This window comes from Crotalus tigris, unplaced genomic scaffold (assembly GCF_016545835.1).
Source record: "Crotalus tigris isolate CLP2741 ecotype Arizona unplaced genomic scaffold, ASM1654583v1 scf7180000024339.11422700, whole genome shotgun sequence".
NCBI classification, from domain to species: domain Eukaryota; kingdom Metazoa; phylum Chordata; class Lepidosauria; order Squamata; family Viperidae; genus Crotalus; species Crotalus tigris.
In genome coordinates this window covers 11,380,316-11,399,461 of record NW_024100509.1, presented here as the reverse complement: position 1 = coordinate 11,399,461, position 19,146 = coordinate 11,380,316, and the positions used below count along the sequence as shown (strand labels likewise).

Below are 19,146 nucleotides of genomic sequence, written 5' to 3'. Positions count from 1 at the left end.
CTTGTCCAAATGTAGGATATGATCAAGCAGACCCTGATGTAGGAGGGTTCAAACGCGTCATCAGTCTCAAGTCCTTTCGGGCCCACAAGAGATCTAAGTGCCATCCACCTTGAATTCTCATCTACTGCCAATTTGCTCTGATTGTTAGTAGTTCAGATTCTTGTAGAGAGCTTTAGCGTACAATACACCTGTATATTCATTTGAACTGCCTGGATCCTGATTTCCTGTGCCTGACACTGGCCTTCTTGAGGTCAATTGAAAACTAGAAATCAAATGTAAGTAAGTATACCCCAGGCACGCAATAAAACTGTATTGCTTTTATTCTGAAGGCAACTCCTGATTATTTTCAGTTTACATATGTGCATCTGTGCATGCCTTTGCACCTCACAGTAACCAGAACCATAGAATTTACTGCTTTTTATAAAGCAATAAAACTAACATTGAGCAGAATTCACTTCTGCCAATCGGTTCGGGCTTCTACATCAGTCCCCTGATCTACAACATTGGTTTTCAGTTCTTTTCAAGGCAAAGGTGACACTTTACATTTGAGACTGCATTCCAAAAGGAAGGTAGGACCAAATAAAAAATGCGATTTAATTTAAATGTTTATTATAATTAAATTACATTACTTAAAAACAGTGGCTTGGATCATTCCATAGATGTTGAACAGTTTCCCCCTTGTCTTATGCTAATGTCTGAAGTTCTGCAATAACTTTCACAAACAACCGGATGAAGTATTAACAGTCTTGCAAATTTATTCTTAAATGCTCATTAGAGTTTTGCAAGTATTTACTTTGGAGATTTAATTCAAAGCTGACTTGATCACTATGAATTTTGAACTGAATCTGAAAGTCAGTCCAAATTGTTGCCTCAAATGCACTGAGATGCTGTTGCGTATACCTTTTTAACTGATTCTGAAATGTGAACTGAATGACTTAATTTGATTATAAAGAACTGAACTGATTTTCCAAGCTGAATTATTTCTTCTAGATTTTGTCAGCACTACCATAGGATACTGCCCAAAATTAAGTTGACAGACATCAATAGGCAGGCTTCCTAAATATGGTGTCTTCTTGATGTGTCGGAGAAGACTTATTATCATCCTTTTGATTTCCAAAGACGATGGGATAGTCCAGGGGTAGGCAACCTTGGCTCTTTTATGACTCGTGGACTTCAACTCCCAGAATTCCTGAGCCAGCCATGGAGTTGAAGTTCACGAATCGTAAAAGAGCCAAGGTTGCCTACCTCGGGATAGTCCAAACGATCCATAGGAATTTATGGAACAAGAGCGTTCACAGACAGAGTGTGGATCATGCATATGTGCTTACATTTGGCAAGGTGAACAGCAATTAGAAACCCCTTGCAGAGGTAGAAGTGTATATAGGTGGAGAGATTCCCCAGGTACGTCTGTGGACAGCTTCCCATATAGATCAGGCAGGGAACACAGTCAAATGAGCTGATTCTAATTTATTCTACGGCTACATTAACAGAATCTTACAAGTCTGAAAGTACAAATCTCCTGCCGTCTTTTTTTACTACCTGCTAAGCTAGAGCAGAGGTCCCCAACCTTCTGGGCATCAGGGACCGATTACATAGAGAAAGCTTTTTCCGCGGACCAGAGGGGTGTGCTATTGTGTGCTGCCTGCATCCTGCGGATGGGGCTTTGCTTGCTTGTGTGCACCAGTTGCTGGCATGCTGCGACCCGGTACTGGTCCGTGAACTGGGGGTTGGGACCCCTGAGTTAGAGCAAAATTGTTTTTAAATTTCTTTCCCTGCCCATTACTCAGCTGTGGGCTGCTCTCCCTCTAGTCAGATGATTCTTTAGGCAGCACCACTTTCCCTGTCTTACAAGGTCATTCCCACATTCCATTACAGGGGGGAGGTTGAAGGAAAGAGGAATCGAAGGGAGAATCCTCTGAATCAGGGTAAAGATGTTCTAGCTAATGCTACAACACCTAGAACAGGGGTAGGCAACCTCGGCTCTTTCATGACTCATGGACTTCAACTGACTGCAACTGGCTCAGGAATTCTGGGAGTTGGTCTATGAGTCATAAAAGAGCCCTACCCCTGACCTAGAACCATTTAAAGTGTTGGAGAGAAAATGATAGAATGAGAATTTCGAGTGTGAAATTTAGAAGGGGGACACCTAATAAGAATTTAAAGCAACGGTTCTCAACCTGTGGGTCGGGACCCCATTTGGAGTCAAACGATCATTTCACGGGGGTCGCCAAACAACGCAGTCCGCCATTTTTTTCCCCTTTTCCTTAGCTGTGCTACTCCCTTTTATTCTATTGGCTTTTGAAAGCCAATAGAATAGACTCTCTTGAATAGAGTCTAATTCTATTGGCTTTCAAAAGCCAATAGGAATTGTCCAGGCTGTCTCTGCCCTGCTGAGCCCGCCAAAAGTCCCATTCTTCAAATGGTGCTACACCAGTTGAGTAGTCCTCAACTTACGACCGGTTGAGTAGTCCTTGATTTACGACTGGTTGGGGGTCGCGGCATTAAAAAGGCTGAGAACCACTGATTTAAAGAGATGTTAGAGATTCCTGTGCTAGAATACAGGTAGTCCTCGACTTATTATCACAATTGAGCCCCAAATTTCCGTTGCTAAGCAGGATGGTTTTAAGTGTCTCGCACCCCATTTTATGACCTTTTGCTACAGATGTGAAGTGAATCATTGCAGTTGTGAAGTGTGAATCACACTGTTAAGCGAACCTGGCTGCCTCCATTGACTTTGCTGGTTGGAAGCCAGCTGGGAAGGTTACAAATGGTGATCACACGACCCCAGGATATTGCAACCATTGTAAATACATGCCGGTTGCCAAGTGCCTAAATTCTGATCATATGTCCGTGAGGATGCTGCAACGGTCGTTAAGTGTGAAAAACTGTCATGTCCCCCTTTTCAGTGCTATTGTAACTTCAAACAGTCACTAAATGAATGGTTGTAAGTCGAGGACTACCTGCCTGAGAGTAAGATTTTCTTATTCACCTTGTGTCAGGGAAGAGCCTAAGGATATCAAAACGCCAAATTAGCAAGGGGAGGATGATCCAGAATCCCCCCCCTTTTTTACACAACAATTGGCAACCACAGAGGCACAGGCAAAACAAAATGGACTGCCAAGTCAGCAGCGGGCCTTACAAGGAACAAAGTGAAGAAGACAACGTACGGCAATATAATGTAACAAAGTATACATGCAAGCAGAAATTTAGGAAATGCCCCCTTAGGTAGCTCAGGAAAGAATCTGAGAATTGGGGGCTTAACTAACAGATCTAGGTCAGTGACGGCGAACCTTTTAGAGACCGAGTGTCCAAAAACTGCCCCACCCCCCCACACCGCCCCCGCACCACCCCACTCCACCCCCACCCACCACCTCCACGGCCCACTGCAGATTGCCCAGGCAGCCCAGCAGCACCATGGTGGCCACAACTTCCATCTGTGCCCCGCAACATCATCTGTTTGCGACGGGGCACAAGGGTGGAGTTTTGTCCCCACTGCCCGGCTGCCATGTCCTTGGCTGTGCTGCTCCAGGCGGGCCGTGTCTGGAGGTGACTCTCCTCCAGGGGGGCTGCTGGTGTGGAGAGGGCCGCGGGGTGGGGGAGGCGGGGCTGGGGCAATGGCACGTGTGCCCACAGAGAGGGCTCCGAGTGCCACCTCTGGCACTCGTGCCATAGGTTCACCACCACTGATCTAGGTCATAAATGATTACAACTAGAGAAAAGAGTTCAGAGGAAATGGCGGTACAGGTTAAAATGATCCCCACAACATCTCTACATTCTGGTTAGAAAAGCATCAGAAGCAATAATGCAGTAGAATTATTTGAGGATTATTTGGCTGCCTGTAGACAGAGGATGCAAGTAAAAACTGGTTAGTTATTAAAAAAAGGCCAGGGAAAAGAGCTCATAAGAAAGAGGATATTGAGGAACATATGAAAACTAAATTAGGTCAGTAGCATAAAAAGAACAGTAAAAAGCCAAGATGGGGAAATCAGTAGAAGAAGAGGTTATATATGCAGTTAAGTTTGGTCACAGGGCCCAAACCTGCCCAAATGAAACCCAGAAAATTTTATTGGTTGTTAATCTTCAAAGTTCATCTAAGTTGCAAAGAAAAGAAAAAACACACCAAGCAAACAAGGGTCAATGGAAGAAATATGCTTGGCCCAATGATACAGCTAGTCTTAATTGGTGTTAAAAGCAATAATAATAATAATAAAAACACTAGTGCTCACCATTATTTTGTTAGAGGCTCTCCAAGAATAGGTATGCAAGCGTTCACAAAGTTTTTAGGAAGATACTTTTGCAGACGGCTCAATTAGCAAAATATATTATTGGAGGATTATAGCTCATGTGACAGTGGGCACCAATATTTCAAAATGTCATCATAAAGGGGATTAAAGGAGACCTAGCAGATATGGTTAACAAAGGCAAATGAAAGGAATTAGGAAGAAATAAGCTTAAATACCAAGAAGTGGGATTGGATGAGGAAGCGAAAAGAAATAAATAGTAACTAGAGGCTAAGATACAGCAGAAATGGGTCTAGGGTAGAAGCAGAGAGCCCATCACCAGTGGAAGAAAGGACTGTTGTAGCAGGCTGAAGTTAGTTTGCCAGCCCTTCTAAATTTGTTCAAGGGAAAAAAGCTTGAGAAAACAAAGATTTATAGCTGAAATGAGGACACAGCTTTGGGAATGAGTGAGGAAGACTTCAGAACCACAAAGGAGACAAGACAAATAATACAACAAAGAGCATTCAAGGCTTGAGTAAACCTCTTGGGCCGTATCTGCAGAGGGATTTAGCTACGGCCTTGAGAAAGAAAAGAAGAGTGTGAGATTTAGACCAGCTTTGCATTGACCTTATTGTCCTCAAAAATGAGCACTGAAGGTGTTGAACAGACATTCCAGATTTTGTTAATATAACCAACAACAATAAAGAAGCATTCCTGGAAATTCCAGTTTGGTCTAGTGCAGGAATGGACAATTAATTTTCCCAAGGGGGGGCCACATGTGCAACTGGAACTGTTGTGGAGGGCTGAACAATAGGGTTGTGAAGGTGCATAGGCATGCACGCACGCACATATATAAATTGGGAAAAAAAATAGAAGTTGCCTTCAAAATAAAAGCAAGTCACCTGGGCCAAATAGGGACAGCCAAAAGGCCAGATATGGCTCAGGGGCCGTAAAATGCCCAGATCCGATTTAGTGATTAAAGCACCCTGCCTAGAAACCAGGAAGTTGTGAATTCTAGTCTTGCCTTAGTCATTGAAACTGGCTGGGTGACTTTGACCCAATCTCTCTCTCTCAGTCCAATTCACCACAAGTGTTGTTATTGTGGAAAATAGGAAGAGGAAAGAGTACAGGTGGTCCTGCACTTATGACCACCACTGAGCCCAAAATTTTGGTTGCCAAGTGAAACATTTGAATTTCGTCCCATTTTATGACCATTTTGGCCACAGTTGTTAAGTGAATCACTGCAGTTGTTAAATTAGTAACACGGTTGTTAAGTGAACTGGGCTTTCTCATTGACTTCGCTTGTAAGAAGGTCACAAAAGGTGATCACATGACCCTGGGACACTGCAACCATCATAAATATGAGTCAGTTGCCAAGCGTCTGGTTTTTGATCACGTGACCCTGGGAACGCTGCAATGGTCGTAAGTGTGAAAAATGGTCATAAGTCACTTTTTAAAGTGCTGTTGTAACTTTGAACGGTGATTAAATGAACTTTTGCAAGCCGAGGTCTACCTGTATTAGATAGGTTGTTGCCTTGAGTTATTTATAAAAATAATAAAGGAGAGATAAAAAAATATTTTAAAATCCACGAGTGTCTATTTCTTGACCTGGCCTACTTAGAAAAGCTGACATTATCTTAAGGAAGGGTGTGTGTAGTAGAGTGAGTTGCTCTGATGGATCTGGATCCCCCGTGGACCAAAATCAGGTTTTGTGCCATGGAGAGACCAAGAAGCTTTGTGCTTACCTAGTTAAATCACCTGCCTTCTAGCTGGAAATATATAAAAGCACAGAAGCCTTCGGTAATGGACTAGGAGATTCTTGGACTTGTGTTTGTAAGCATGGACCAGCAATATACTGTGTATATCAAGGAGGAGAAATCTGCACTTGGAGACCAGGAGGAGCGGAGGAAAAGGGTGACTTGCCTGGGGCAAAGGACTACAGGATTTGGATAGTGGGCCAACTTTCTGTGAAGACAAAGATGGAATCCAAAAATCCTAGAACAGAGGTCACCAACCTTTGTCGGTTGGCGGACTGGAGGAAAAGGGAGAGGGAAGCATTTTAGAATCGTCCGTGTGCATGGGGCCGCGAACATGCGTGTGCCGCAAATGGGGTGGCGCTAACGCCCACGTGACACTCACTAGCCCTGTCCCGTTCTTGCATGGCGCAGTGTCTTGTTTCTGTGCCCTGCGGTGCAATGGCGGCCGTTTTTGTGCCTTGCAGCACGATGGCAGCCTGTTTTTGTGCCCCGTGGCATGATGGCGCCGTGTTTTTGTGCCCCGCGGCGCAGCAGTGGCCGATTTCCGTGTCCTGCATTATCGTCCATTTTTGCGCCCTGTAGTGAAGTGGTGGCCCGATCTGCACTCTGAGGTGCGGTGGCGTCCCATTTTCATGCCCTGAGGCATAGCGGCAGTCCGTTTTTGCGTCCCTTGGCACGATGTCCTGTTTTTGCGCCCTGTGGTGCTAGCGCAAGTGACGGGGTGTGTGTGCACATGCCGCACACTGGTCAGCCTGTCTCACAGCCCGGTGGCCAGCAGACCATAGCCCACTACCAGGCCGCGGCCCACAGATTGGGGATCCCTGTCCTAGTTTCTTTTTAGTCTCCCTAATATAGAAGTAGTCCTCTACTTAGGAGTAGTTGCTTAGTGATTGTTCAAAAGCTATTTACAACCTGGTTCCAAAGTTATGGCACCCTTTTGTGGTCACATGACCACATTTTGGGTACAAGGCAACTGGCTGGCATTTACAGCCATTTGCAGCATCTCTTGAGCGTGTGACCATGACACTATCCCCCATTTTTTTCCCTCTGGAAACTTGTGTTTATTTCTGGTTTTCAGAAAAATAAAATGTCCCACAGTGAACAAGGGGTTCACATAAGGATTGCAGTGTTTGCTTTACAACCGCCATAAAAAAGTTGTAAAATCACGTCTGGTCACAGGATGACCTGCTTCATCACCATCATGACTGTAATTGGCAGGCTCTATTATGGTCATAAGTCAAGGACCACCTGTAAATGTGAGCCCAGGAGTGAAAGCACACAGAAGTAAGTTGGGTGAGGGAGGAAGAGAGGGAGTGAAACAGATAAGACACTGAAAAAAAAGGTCTATATCAGTGTTTCTCAACCTTGACAATTTTAAGGCATGTGGACTTCAACTCCCAGAAGTCCACAGCCAGCAATGCTGGCTGTGGAATTCTGGGAGTTGAAGTCCACATGCCTTAAAATTGTCAAGGTTGAGAAACACTGGTCTATATGGACCTGTACTGCAGTGTTTGCCTAATCATGAATTTATGCCAGTGTTTCTCAACTTTGACAACTTTAATATATGTGGACTTCAACTCCCAGGATTCCCCAGACAGCATGGCAGCCTGGGGAATTCTGAGAGTTGAAGTCCACATACTTTAAAGTTGCCAAAGTTGAGAAACACTGATACAGTGTGTTAAGGCCACTGGACAGATACTGGTATGTTAAATATCCCTTTAAGCTGAGAATAACTGTAAATGTGTTTTCCTATCTCCTTTGCATTCAGTTAGTTGCATTTTGATTGAGTTTAGAAGGATATTACTTATTTAGGAACTTTCTTCCTTCCCCAGACAAAGCTGATTAGAAACAAAGCCTTCAATTCTCTAAGGTCTGCAATCATATTAAGCAAAGTATGGTAATTTGCTTTGGTTGCTATCTTTCAAAATCTTCCATCTTTGCAAAAAGAATTGTTTGCCGAGTCCTGGCTAGTCAGTGTGAGTTAACAAAGTTCTGCTGTGATCTTGTATACAGAGGAACAAAACCAGACAAACAAACACTTTGACAAACAATAGACAACAGTGCGGGAGGAGAAGGTCATATATACATACATATATACAGCATATATATATATTTAAAAGATTAAATACCTTCATTTTCTATTGTGTCAACTACATTGTTGACAAGTTGTATGACAGTCACAATGGAAGCTTGCGGGAGGAGGAAAGCAGAAATAAAGGAAGGACAGTCTCAAGTTAGTATTTATTTATTCCACACAGAGGCTATCAGTGACATAATCTCAGATTAGCTGTGAGAGGAACTACAGGGTAGATTGTTATAAATGATTTATGCAACGATTTAAGGACATTTCACAACATCTGGTAATTCCGTACACACACTTGGTTTCCCCCCACCTCCACAGTAGGGCAGGAAATGGGAAAAACACTCAAAAGTTCCTATGTGACGACTACTACAAGTTCCTAAATCCAACCTGCAAAATTCAATGAATCTGAAGATGTTCCCTAATTGGATAATGGAATGAAAACAACCAAGCTCAGAGAGCACCAAGGATTCCACAATTCAATGAATCTACCCGAATTGCTTAAAACCCCTTGAGATTAAGTGCTGCCTTTGAAGTGTCTCTTATCTTAGACTTAGAGGCAGCCAGAATGATTCAAGGTGATTTTAAAAGTCTTTGGCTAAATTCCACCCCCCCCACACACACACTATGATCATTTACTTCTTAAGCAACACAAAACCTCAGTGGGAATTTACAAATTCTGCTTTGGAAACATTTAAAGACAGGTAAAAAGGTAGATTAAATGTTCATTAAATAGCTTCCATTTAAAGGCTCCTTATTCCTTAATTATTTTTAACATCCCTTTAAGCCAGAGATGGCCATTTATTCCATGTTGTGTTTATCAGCTGTGTCAAAAGAGAGAATTTTACATTAGCAACGATCAGAATACAACCAGGAGACTAATTTTAGAATAAGACTTCATTGTAGAAATATTTAGCTGAGAAATATTTATTTGACTTAGAGTAGACTTTATTCCACAATCAAGAGATTTTAATGATCAAATGTAGCTTAAACCTTTAACTCCAAAGCAACAATTATTGGAATAAAGCATTTTTATAATATGGAATGGTGCAGGCAAAAAAAAAAAAAAGGGGGGGGGAAGCCAGGATGAAAAACAAAATAATTTAAATAAAACTTGTGTTGAATAATTTAAATTCAGCTATTATTTTTTACATTTAATTATTTTCCTCTTTCATCATTTTGTCACGGTAAAAGAAAAAGTTATTTGGTGACATTTTTCAAAGGAGTTCTTAGGGACACACACAAAGCTTTGAAAGGTCCACAAATGTCCTGGAATCAGCAGCTTGTCTACTTTGGAAATGGATATTGAACTTAACATCTCTAACCTGCAGAGCACTGGACATTGTTGAGATCCATGATTCTATCCCCTTCATAATACACCAGGGGTTCTCAAACTTGGCCACTTTAAGACTTGTAGACTTCAACTCCCAGAATTTCCCAGCCAGCCATGCTGGCTGGGGAATTCTGGGAGTTGAAGTCTACAAGTCTTAAAGTGGCCAAGTTTGAGGACCCCTATAATACACCATTCCCCTTGATGGTGAAGAAAGGGGCTGGATCAGTATTACATTCCCATGGCCACCAAATTCCACATCTCTTCTTGGACAGCAGTTAAACTGAAGATCGTATAACAGTGTTTCTCAACCTTGACAATTTTAAGGCATGTGGACTTCAACTCCCAGAACTCCACAGCCAGCAATGGGAGTTGAAGTCCACATGCCTTAAAATTGTCAAGGTTGAGAAACACTGCCGTACAAACTCCCTCAAATCCTTGTACATCCTGCTTTATTGCTGTTTCTAATTTTGGGAGGTACGGTATTCTTAAATGCTGTCCTAGCCCTAGACTTTCCAGCCAATATGACCTTCAGTTGCAGCCCAACAAATCTAAAGGCCGATATCCCTCTGAAGATCTGCTTCCAAACCAGTGGGACTGATATCCCCTCCCAGGATGCTGGGAAAAGAATTTTGAAGGGACAAGTCTCTTTCACACCATTCAAGTAAAGGTAAAGGTTCCCTCTGTCCATTGCAATGTCCAACTCTAGGGGGTGCTGCTCATCTCCTTTTTCTTAGTTGAGGGAGCCAGCATTATCTGAAGATCCTTTCTGTGGTCATGTGACCAGCATGATTATACCCCGAGGCACACGGAATGCTGTTACCTTCCCACCAAAGTGGTACCTATTTATCTACTCACATTTGCATGCTTTCAATTGCTCGGTGGGCAGGAGCTGGGCAAGTAATGGGAGCTCACCCCGTTGTGTAGCACTTGGGTTTTGAACCTGGGCTGTTAGCTTTCTACCTGACAAACTATCTGAGATGGTATAGGTTCTCCTGCTTGAGCAGGGGGATGGACTAGAAGACCTCCAAGGTCCCTTCCAGCTCTATTCTATTCTATTCTATTCTATTCTATTCTATTCTATTCTATTCTATTCTATTCTATTCTATTCTATTCTACTCTACATTCCATTCCATTCCATATTCCATCCTATCCTATCCTATCCTATCCTATCCTATCCCATCCTATTCTAAGCTCAGCATCATTAACCACTGAGCCATTGCTCCCCCTTACCATTAAAATAGGAACAGGAATACATAGGACGCAATGCTTGCTCAAGGACCACTGGATCTGACTGTCTGACTTTAGAAATCACCTGTTTATCCACGAAATAAGATGTGGCTACTTTTCAACCTTGCTCCAATAACTACTATCCCAGGAGACGTTTCCTGTTTCTCACCAAACACTCTAGAAATATTGTCATGAATGACATATTTATTTTGTTATACAGCTTTTGAAAAAGCAGCGGGTAGGGCTTCCAAGCACTGACTTCAAAACATTTGTGACAAATTCTTCTGAGCCATAAAGGATCCCAGTGGGTCTTAGACACCGGGAGGACAATGCTGTCCTTTGAAGAATTTCCAACTCCCCAGAAAATAGGCAGAAATGAAAAGAAAGGGAAGAAATCTGTTGCCAGTGAGTGCATGGAAAACTATGGAGACTTGGAGAGGAGAGGCACAGCTAACGGATACGACACAGCAATCATTTTATGAATGGGAGCCTTAATGCAATCCTTTAGTCCTTGCACCCTTGTCTCAGCATTCCAAATGTGCCCAATAGCTCCATATAAGTTTGGAGGCCCTAGCACGGGGAGACCAATTAGTTGGGATGGAGCACTTGTGATGACTTCTCTGTTAGCCTTGTGAACCACATGCATTACTGGAGCACCTGAAGAACGGATCAATGGAGATGGAAATCAAGATGAGAAACATAGAAGAGACACACCAAGACCACAGCAAGAGAGTTTTCCTGCCGAAAGTAGTATAATGAATAGTGCTCTTCCATGACTCGTGAGTCCAGTCATGTTATCATTTTAAAAACCCTATTCAGTTATTCTGGCATCTGAGGAATAAAATACCATAAGCACTTGCCTTTCTCTTAAGAACTAAGAAAAAGTAACTCTTTTGGCGTTGAAGGCAAAAGGAGAAGGGGACGGCAAAGGAAGAGATGGTCAAATAGTGTCACTGACACAATGAACATGAGATCCCCAACCTTTTGGGGCACCAGGGACCGGTTACGTGGAGAGAGATTCTTCTGCAGACCAGAAAGGATGTGGTTTCGTGTGCTGCCTGCATCCCGTAGATGGAGCTTTGCTTTTTGGATTGCCTGGTTGCTGGCAAGCCGCAGCCCGGTACCGGTCCATGGATCGGAGGTTGGGGATCCCTGCTCTAGGAGGCAGTGGAGGCCAGGGGGGCCTGGTGTGCTCTGATCCATGGGTTGGACTTGGACATGGTTTAGAGATTGAACAACAATAACTTTTTTGGCAGCACAGAATCATTTTTTTCTAACACAAAATGACTGGGATGACTATACCAAGCACTAGATAGAAGCCATCCTGCACACCTCCAAGCAGAACAGCAAATAAAATATCTCTAATAATGATTGTATTTCTCCATGCATACTAGGCACGTCAACATCTAAATTTTAATCATTTCCAAATTTCCTGTAGGAAGTCTCACACGGCATTTGATTGAAACAATCAACATTTTGCGACGCTCATGATAGTTGGGCAATCTTGCAGTGAACTTTCTTAAGATGTCACACTGCATAAAATAAAAAATCAGTTAACTGAGTTTAATGTGATGATTTCTCAAATTTTTTAGGTTAAGATAGATGGGTTTATACTCAGGCCATTGTACTTGGCTCCAGAAATGATTATTCTATTAGACATCTTCCTTCCTATTCACAAATCCCTTTATGGAGGTTATCCCTTACAGTATTTGGAAAATGTTATTTTGATAATACTACACAGCAGAGGTCCCCAACCTTTTGGACACCAGGGACTGGTTACGTGGAGAGAGGTTTTTCCGCAGACCGGATGGTGTGTGGTTTTGTGTGCTGTCTGCATCTCGCAGATGGGGCTTTGTTTGTTTGTGCGGCCTGGTTGCTGGCATGCCGCGGCCCGGTACCGGCCCACAGACCGGGGGTTGGGGACCCCTGCTATACAGTATTAAGCTGTGTTTGGAAAAGGAAATATCTACCACATCATTATCTGTCTCATAGCAATGGCATGATTTATTCTTTCTTCAATGATCTTGTATCACTTTGAAGACTAGAAACATCAATGTAGGCCTTACTACAGAGTTTTAGATCTTTTTCCTTGAAATTTTATCTGCAATTTCAAATGCATTACCCCGTATGTGGGAATATTCTTTGCATACATTAAGCTTAGTACAAAGCTGGTTACAGGTAATCCTCGACTTACAACAGTTCATTAAGTGACCGTTCAAAGTTACGATGACATTGAAAAAAGTGACTTATGACGGTTTTTCACACTTACGACCGTTGCAGCATCCCCAGGATCTCGTGATCAAAATTCAGATGCTTGGCAAATGGTCATGTGATCCCCTTTTGTGACCTTCTGACAAGCAAAGTCAATGGGGAAGCCAGATTCACTTAACAACCAGGTTACTAACTTATCAACTGTAGTGATTCACTTAAAAACTGGGGCAAGAAAGATGGTAAAATGGGGCAAAGCTCACTTAAGTGTCTTGCTTATCAACAAAAACTTTGGGCTCAGTTGTGTCGGAAGTTGAGGATTACCTGTAACAGTTAACAGTTGATTTCCTTGTTCTGCCTATCTGTAGAGATTAATTGCCTAGTATCAATATTATAAGGCAATCACACCAGGCAACTGAACATTTCACTCAGCAGTGGTTTACTAGAATCCTAGTACCCAAGACCTTTTTGATGATAACCTAAAAATAATTTCAAGCAGAAGGAGGATAAAAATTATTTATATATTCTTACCGTTATCGTCACCAGAATCTGACTGGTAGGAACTGAGAGACTGAACTTCTGAATTGCTGCCTTTATTGCTTCCAGACAAACAGGTCACCTCTTCCATATCGTCAAGTCCTTTGCCTACACATGTGGAAAAGAAGAGAGAACAGGTTGTGTGGATATACAGACCTGGGTTTCAGCGCACATGAAATCCAAAGAGACGTCTTGCTTCAGAAACGGCTCATCATTACAGGTAATTCCTCAACTTACGACCAGTTGCTTAGCAACTGCTCAAAATAACAACAGATCCCCCCAAATACTACTTATGACCCGAATTCGCCCTCCCCTTTCTCATCACAAGACTGTATTTTGGACGCTCAGCAATGTGCCCAGATTATGGCTGTTTGCAGCATCCCACAGTCCCGTGCTATATTTTTTTCCAGAAATGCTGGCATTTATTTCCAGGTTTCTGTCAAAAATAAAATGCCTTACTTACAGCAAACAATGAATTTATTTAACAATTGCCCCATTCATTTAGCGATCACCACCAAAAAGGGTTGTAAAATTGGGCACAATCATGTAGTGAGTGACTTTATGACCATCATGACTTATGGTCCTAAGTCGAGGACTGCCTGTATATCTGCTAGATATAAGGCAGGGGTAGGCAACCTTGGCTCTTTTATGACTCGTGGACTTCAACTCCCAGAATTCCTGAGCCAGCATGGCTCAGCTTGGAAACCTCTCCCTTTCCCCTCAGCATGGCTGGCTCAGGAATTCTGGGAGTTGAAGTCCACGAGTCATAAAAGAGCCAAGGTTGCCTACCCCTGATATAAGGTATCGAAAGATACCTTATATCTAGGTATTCAAACAAAGGGTTTGAACAGCCTCAAGAATGGCTGGCACTGCTGGGTCTCCATACTCTCAAATGGCTTCAGCACCTGAGAGGATTCGGTTCTGTGTCAAAGGCCGGAGGAACTGTCCTGCCGCAGTAAAAATGCTGGAGCTCCGTGGAAATTTAGAGTGGGCTGTTGCCTCTTTGCTACGACGGACCTCCCAAAAACTACGGGTAGTCTTTGACTTACAACAGTTCATTCAGTGACCGTTCGAAGTTACAACAGCACTGAAAAAAGTGATTTCTGACTCCCTCCACACATTTATAACTGTTGTAGCTTCCCCATGGTCATGTGATCAAAATTCAGATGCTTGACAACTGGTTCATATTTAAGACGTTTATGTAATGTCCTGAGGCCATATGACAGTGATGGCGAACCTTTTAGAGACCGAGTGCCCCAAAACTGCCCCACCCTCACCTCACCCCACCAACCCGCAGGGCCACTCACTACCTCCACGGCCCGCCGCAGATCGCCTAGGCGGCCCAGCAGCACCATGGTGGCCACGCCCTCCACCCGTGCTCCACAGCATCATCTGTTTGCGACGGGGCGCAAGGGCGAAGTCTTGTTCCCACTGCCCGGCTGCCATGTCCTTGGCTGCGCTGCTCCAGGCGCAAGTTGTTCCACTGATTAATTGTTCTAACTGTCAGATTGCTACTCTCCTTGATTAATTTCCATCCATGGCTTCTTGACCTGCCTTTGGTTGCTTTGGAGAATAGGTTGACTCCCTCTGCTTTGTGGCAACCTCTCAAAATATTCCAAATTGCTAATTTTATCATGAATGGAGAACTGTGTAATTCAATGGTTCTCAACCTTTTTAATGCCGTGACCCCCAACCGGTCGTAAGTCGAGGACTACTCAACCGGTGCAGCACCGTTTGCAGAATGGGACTTTTGGCGGGCTCAGCAGGGCAGAGACAGCCTGGATAATTCCTATTGGCTTTTGAAAGCCAATAGAATTAGACTCCTGCACTAAGAGACCTTGTTCAAAGTGATTCTTGCCTTAACACAGTGGTTCTCAACCTGTGGGTCGGGACCCCATTTGGGGTCGAACGACCATTTCACGGGGGTCGCCAAACAACGCAAACCAGGGGGCAGCTGCTGAGGAGGGGGTCGTGGGAGGAAGCGAGGCTGGGGCAACGGCACATGTGCTCACAGAGAGGGCTCCGAGTGCTGCCTCTGGCACGCATGCCATAGGTTCGCCACCATTGTTCTAATCTATGGTCACTTGTACTTATTTATAAGCAGGTCAATTAGAACCCTTGAGCCAGCCATTAAGCAAGGTTGTTATGAAGTCAAAATGGCAATGCGGAAAGAAATGTGATTTTTTTAAAAAAAAAATATCAAAAAGCTGAAAGGTTACTCACTTTCAGTGCCATTTTCCCAGGTCTTCCTGATGGAGTCACAATCAGAACGGCACGGAGATACAGTTGGCAGGTTGGGAGCCACACTGCATACTACAACACCCCTCCTTGCAGTCAGGATCCGGGGAGATTCAGGATGGAAGGTGGTCATCTCTTGATGTTCCATCCCATGCCCGTCAACTATCTTGTCCAAATTGTTCCTGGATTCACTCTGGAAGCAAGGGGTGTAGGCCATTGGCCTCACTGGGACCTGAGGAGGTCCTACCTCTTGATAGATATTGCGGTTGTCGCCTCCGGTCCTCATATTCTTGAACTGAATGCCATTGCTTTTGTGGAGCAGAGCAGCAGTAGCTGGATCTTGGACTAAAGTTATGTTGTTCCGAGAATAATTTTTCCGGAAAACTTTCTTGCGGAAGACGATGAAGAGGACTACCAAGAAAAAGATGATGAAAAGAACAACAGCAATGCCTATCAATTCTTCTTTGCCCACGTAAGAGTGGCCAGCTTGGATATTAGGAACAACGACGGGTCTTAGGCCACAATGCTGGCCCACATATCCAGGAGTGCAGTTACATAGAAAGGAGCCAAATACATTGACGCACGAGCCCCCATTCTCACATTCCTCTCTTTCACATTCGTTAATGTCTTCATCACATCTACAAGAGAGAAAATAAAAGTGGGTGAAAGATTCTAGCAGTTACACGTCTTTGCCTTTACAACAGCAATAACAACAACAACAATAATAATAGTTGGAAGGGACCATGGAGGTCTTCTAGTCCAATCCCCTGCTCAGGCAGGAAACTCTATATCATTTCAGACAAATGGCTGTCCAGTCTCTTCTTAAAAATTTCCAGTGTTGGAGCATTCACCGCTTCTGGAGGCAGGTTGTTCCACTAATTAATTGTTCTCACTGTCAGGAAATTTCTCCTTAGTTCTAGGTTGCTTCTCTCTCTGATCAGTTTCCATCCATTGTTTCTTGTCTCGTCTTCAGGTGCTTTGGAGAATAGCTTGACTCCCTCTTCTTTGTGGCAGACCCTGAGATATTGGAAGACTGCTATCATGTCACCCCTCGTCCTTCTCTCCATTAAACTAGACATACCCAATTCCAGCAATAGTTCCTTATGTGTTTTAGCCTCCATCTAATCATCTTTGTTGCTCTTCTCTGTACTCTGTCTGTACTCTGTCTAGAGCAGACATGTCAAACTCGTGATGCCATGATGTCATGTGACGTCACACAATGTATTGGAGCTTTTTCGTCATTGCCGGAAATGGGGTGGGCGTGGTCTCCCAATGAAGCATCCGGCCCGCGGGCCGGCAGTTTGACACCCCTGGTCTAGAGTCTCAACATCTTTTTCTTCATTGTGGTGACCAAAACTGGATGCAGTATTCCAAGTGTGGCCTTACAAAGGCAGGCCACACTTGGAATACTGCATCCAGTTTTGGTCACATATTTTATTCAGTTAATTCACATATTTTATTCAATTAAGTTCAGTTTAGCTGACAAGCTCAGGGTCTTTAACTGCTGAGCCATCGCACCTCCTTTTCAACAGGGTTTGGTTGTGAAAAAAATGGAAGAAGGAGTGCTTAAGCTTTTAGAGGAAAAACTGTGTATAAATCTCACGGCTTTTCTTCTAACAGCTCAAGCACTTGTTCTGCCATTTTCCCCCCACAACCGTACCCTGTTGAAGAAGGAGGTGCGATGACTCAGCAGTTAAAGACCCTGAGCTTGTCAGCTGGAAAGCTGACAGTCTGGGTTCGAGTTTCGAGTGTATGTGATGGGATGAGCCCCTCTTGCTTGCTCCAGCTCTTGTCCACCTAGCAGTTGGAAAGCATGCAAAAGCAAGCAGATAAACAGGTACCACTTTGATGGGAATGTAATAAGAGTTCTGTGCACCTTGGTTTATAGTTATGATGGACACATGACCACAGAAATGGTCTTTGGACAACACTGGCTCCCTCAGCTAAGAGGTGGAGATGAATACGGTCCCCTAGAATCGGACACAACTGGACAGAGAAAACCTTTACCTTTTATACTTTAGCCTGTTGAATAGGTTGGACGTCAAGAAAGTGGCAAGCCTAACATTAATCAATAAGCTTCCATAATTACAGATGGACTTGAGCCTGCTATTCTTGAGTCCAACTTCAACCACCAAACCACTTTTTAATGGGACTTACTATGTGCTTGTCTTTGTTAAATGTAACCCAATAAATCAATGTAAGCTAACAAGGATGAAGGGATAACATCAAAACAACTCCATATTGTATTAAAGAACAAAACACCCAGGAATGACCTGAACTACCTAGGTCATTAACTGTCTATCTGATGCTTGTGTGATATTGCTATTACAGGATGGCCTGTCAATCACTAGAAAGGTTACATATATAGGTGAAGAATATGTAAGGGCACTGAAATATGTCTGACTCGGAAAGATCTTGTTGTTTAAGTAAGACACAACTAGGAAAAAAAAACCCCTCATATCCAGTCTAGGTAGGATCAGCAGTCAATGGCTATCTTACAATATCTCACTAAAAGCTATAATTCAGCAATTAAATGTAAAAAGTGACTGACTCTATATACAAGCTTTGTATCATCAATGGAATTAGCTCTCCAAAATTATGTTACTTGCTACATCAGTGATGGCGAACTTTTTAGAGACCAAGTTCCCAAACTGCAACCCAAAACCTACATTTATTGCAAAGTGACAGGCCTGCATCAGCACTGTGGTGCCCTCAGGGGGGCTGGGGGGCATGGCCCACTGGGTGGGCGTGGCTGCTGTGGGCACGGCAGACTGGGTGAGCATGGCCGGGGCCAGGGCAGCGGGGGCCAGTCCCTTGCCATCTCCGGGGCATCCCTGGGGGGCCAACGCCATTTGCTTGCTCACTTCCTGCCCTGTCGCTTCCAAACACCACATGCTTGCTACTCTGGCGAACTCTGTTGGGGCAACAGCATGCGTGCCCACAGAGAGGGCTCTGAGTGTTGCCTCTGGCACATTCGCCACACTGTGCTATATTATGCTGTAAATTAGGCAAAATCCAAAAACTTTGAGGAGCCCTGCACCCTAGTGAGGTCCTCTCCCATATGACTTTACTTACGTCACTCCAGTTAATCCACTCTTGCAGGCGCAAATGAAGGCACTGCCGATGGGGTCACAGGATCCTCCATTGTGGCAAGGATTGGGAAAGCAAGCGGTGATCTCTGATTCACAGTTTCGCCCAGTGAACTGAGAAAGGCAACTACACTGGTAACCTAAGTCAGGTGGAAGGAGAGAAACAGAAGGATAAGTATAAATTTAAGCGATAAATGAAACTACAATTCTCCAAGTAGTGTATGTTGCACTGGGAAAGTTAGCAGAAATAAAAGTGGTATTTTATCACCCTCTGGTGGTCAATTCAGAGATATCCCTCAATCAGAAACCTTACGCCAGGTACAAAGTCATGCGCAGATTGTGCAGCATGTCATTCCTTTTGTTGGTTTATCGAAAAGTCTGAAGGCTATTTTATTTTAGCAAAGAAGAACGTCAAAGCTTCTAACAACAGAGGAGTTTACAGTGCAGTTTAGATTCG

The 19,146-nt window shown here is 43.7% G+C and overlaps 1 protein-coding gene across 12 annotated transcripts in view; it reads right to left on the bottom strand.

Annotated features, from left to right (window-relative positions):
* Positions 1 to 19,146, bottom strand: part of FAT3 (FAT atypical cadherin 3) — a 550,618-nt gene that overhangs the window by 10,560 nt on the left and 520,912 nt on the right. For 8 of the 12 annotated variants that reach the window (XM_039325844.1, XM_039325847.1, XM_039325848.1 and 5 more), the window contains 4 exons: positions 18,676 to 18,829; positions 15,586 to 16,238; positions 13,357 to 13,470; positions 8,107 to 8,166 (listed from right to left, as the gene is read on the bottom strand). In XM_039325844.1, coding sequence (XP_039181778.1) covers positions 8,107 to 8,166; positions 13,357 to 13,470; positions 15,586 to 16,238; positions 18,676 to 18,829 — 981 coding nt within the window. The remainder of the gene's footprint in view (positions 1 to 8,106; positions 8,167 to 13,356; positions 13,471 to 15,585; positions 16,239 to 18,675; positions 18,830 to 19,146) is intronic. The other 4 variants (XM_039325850.1, XM_039325852.1, XM_039325854.1 and 1 more) reach the window with 1 other exon arrangement.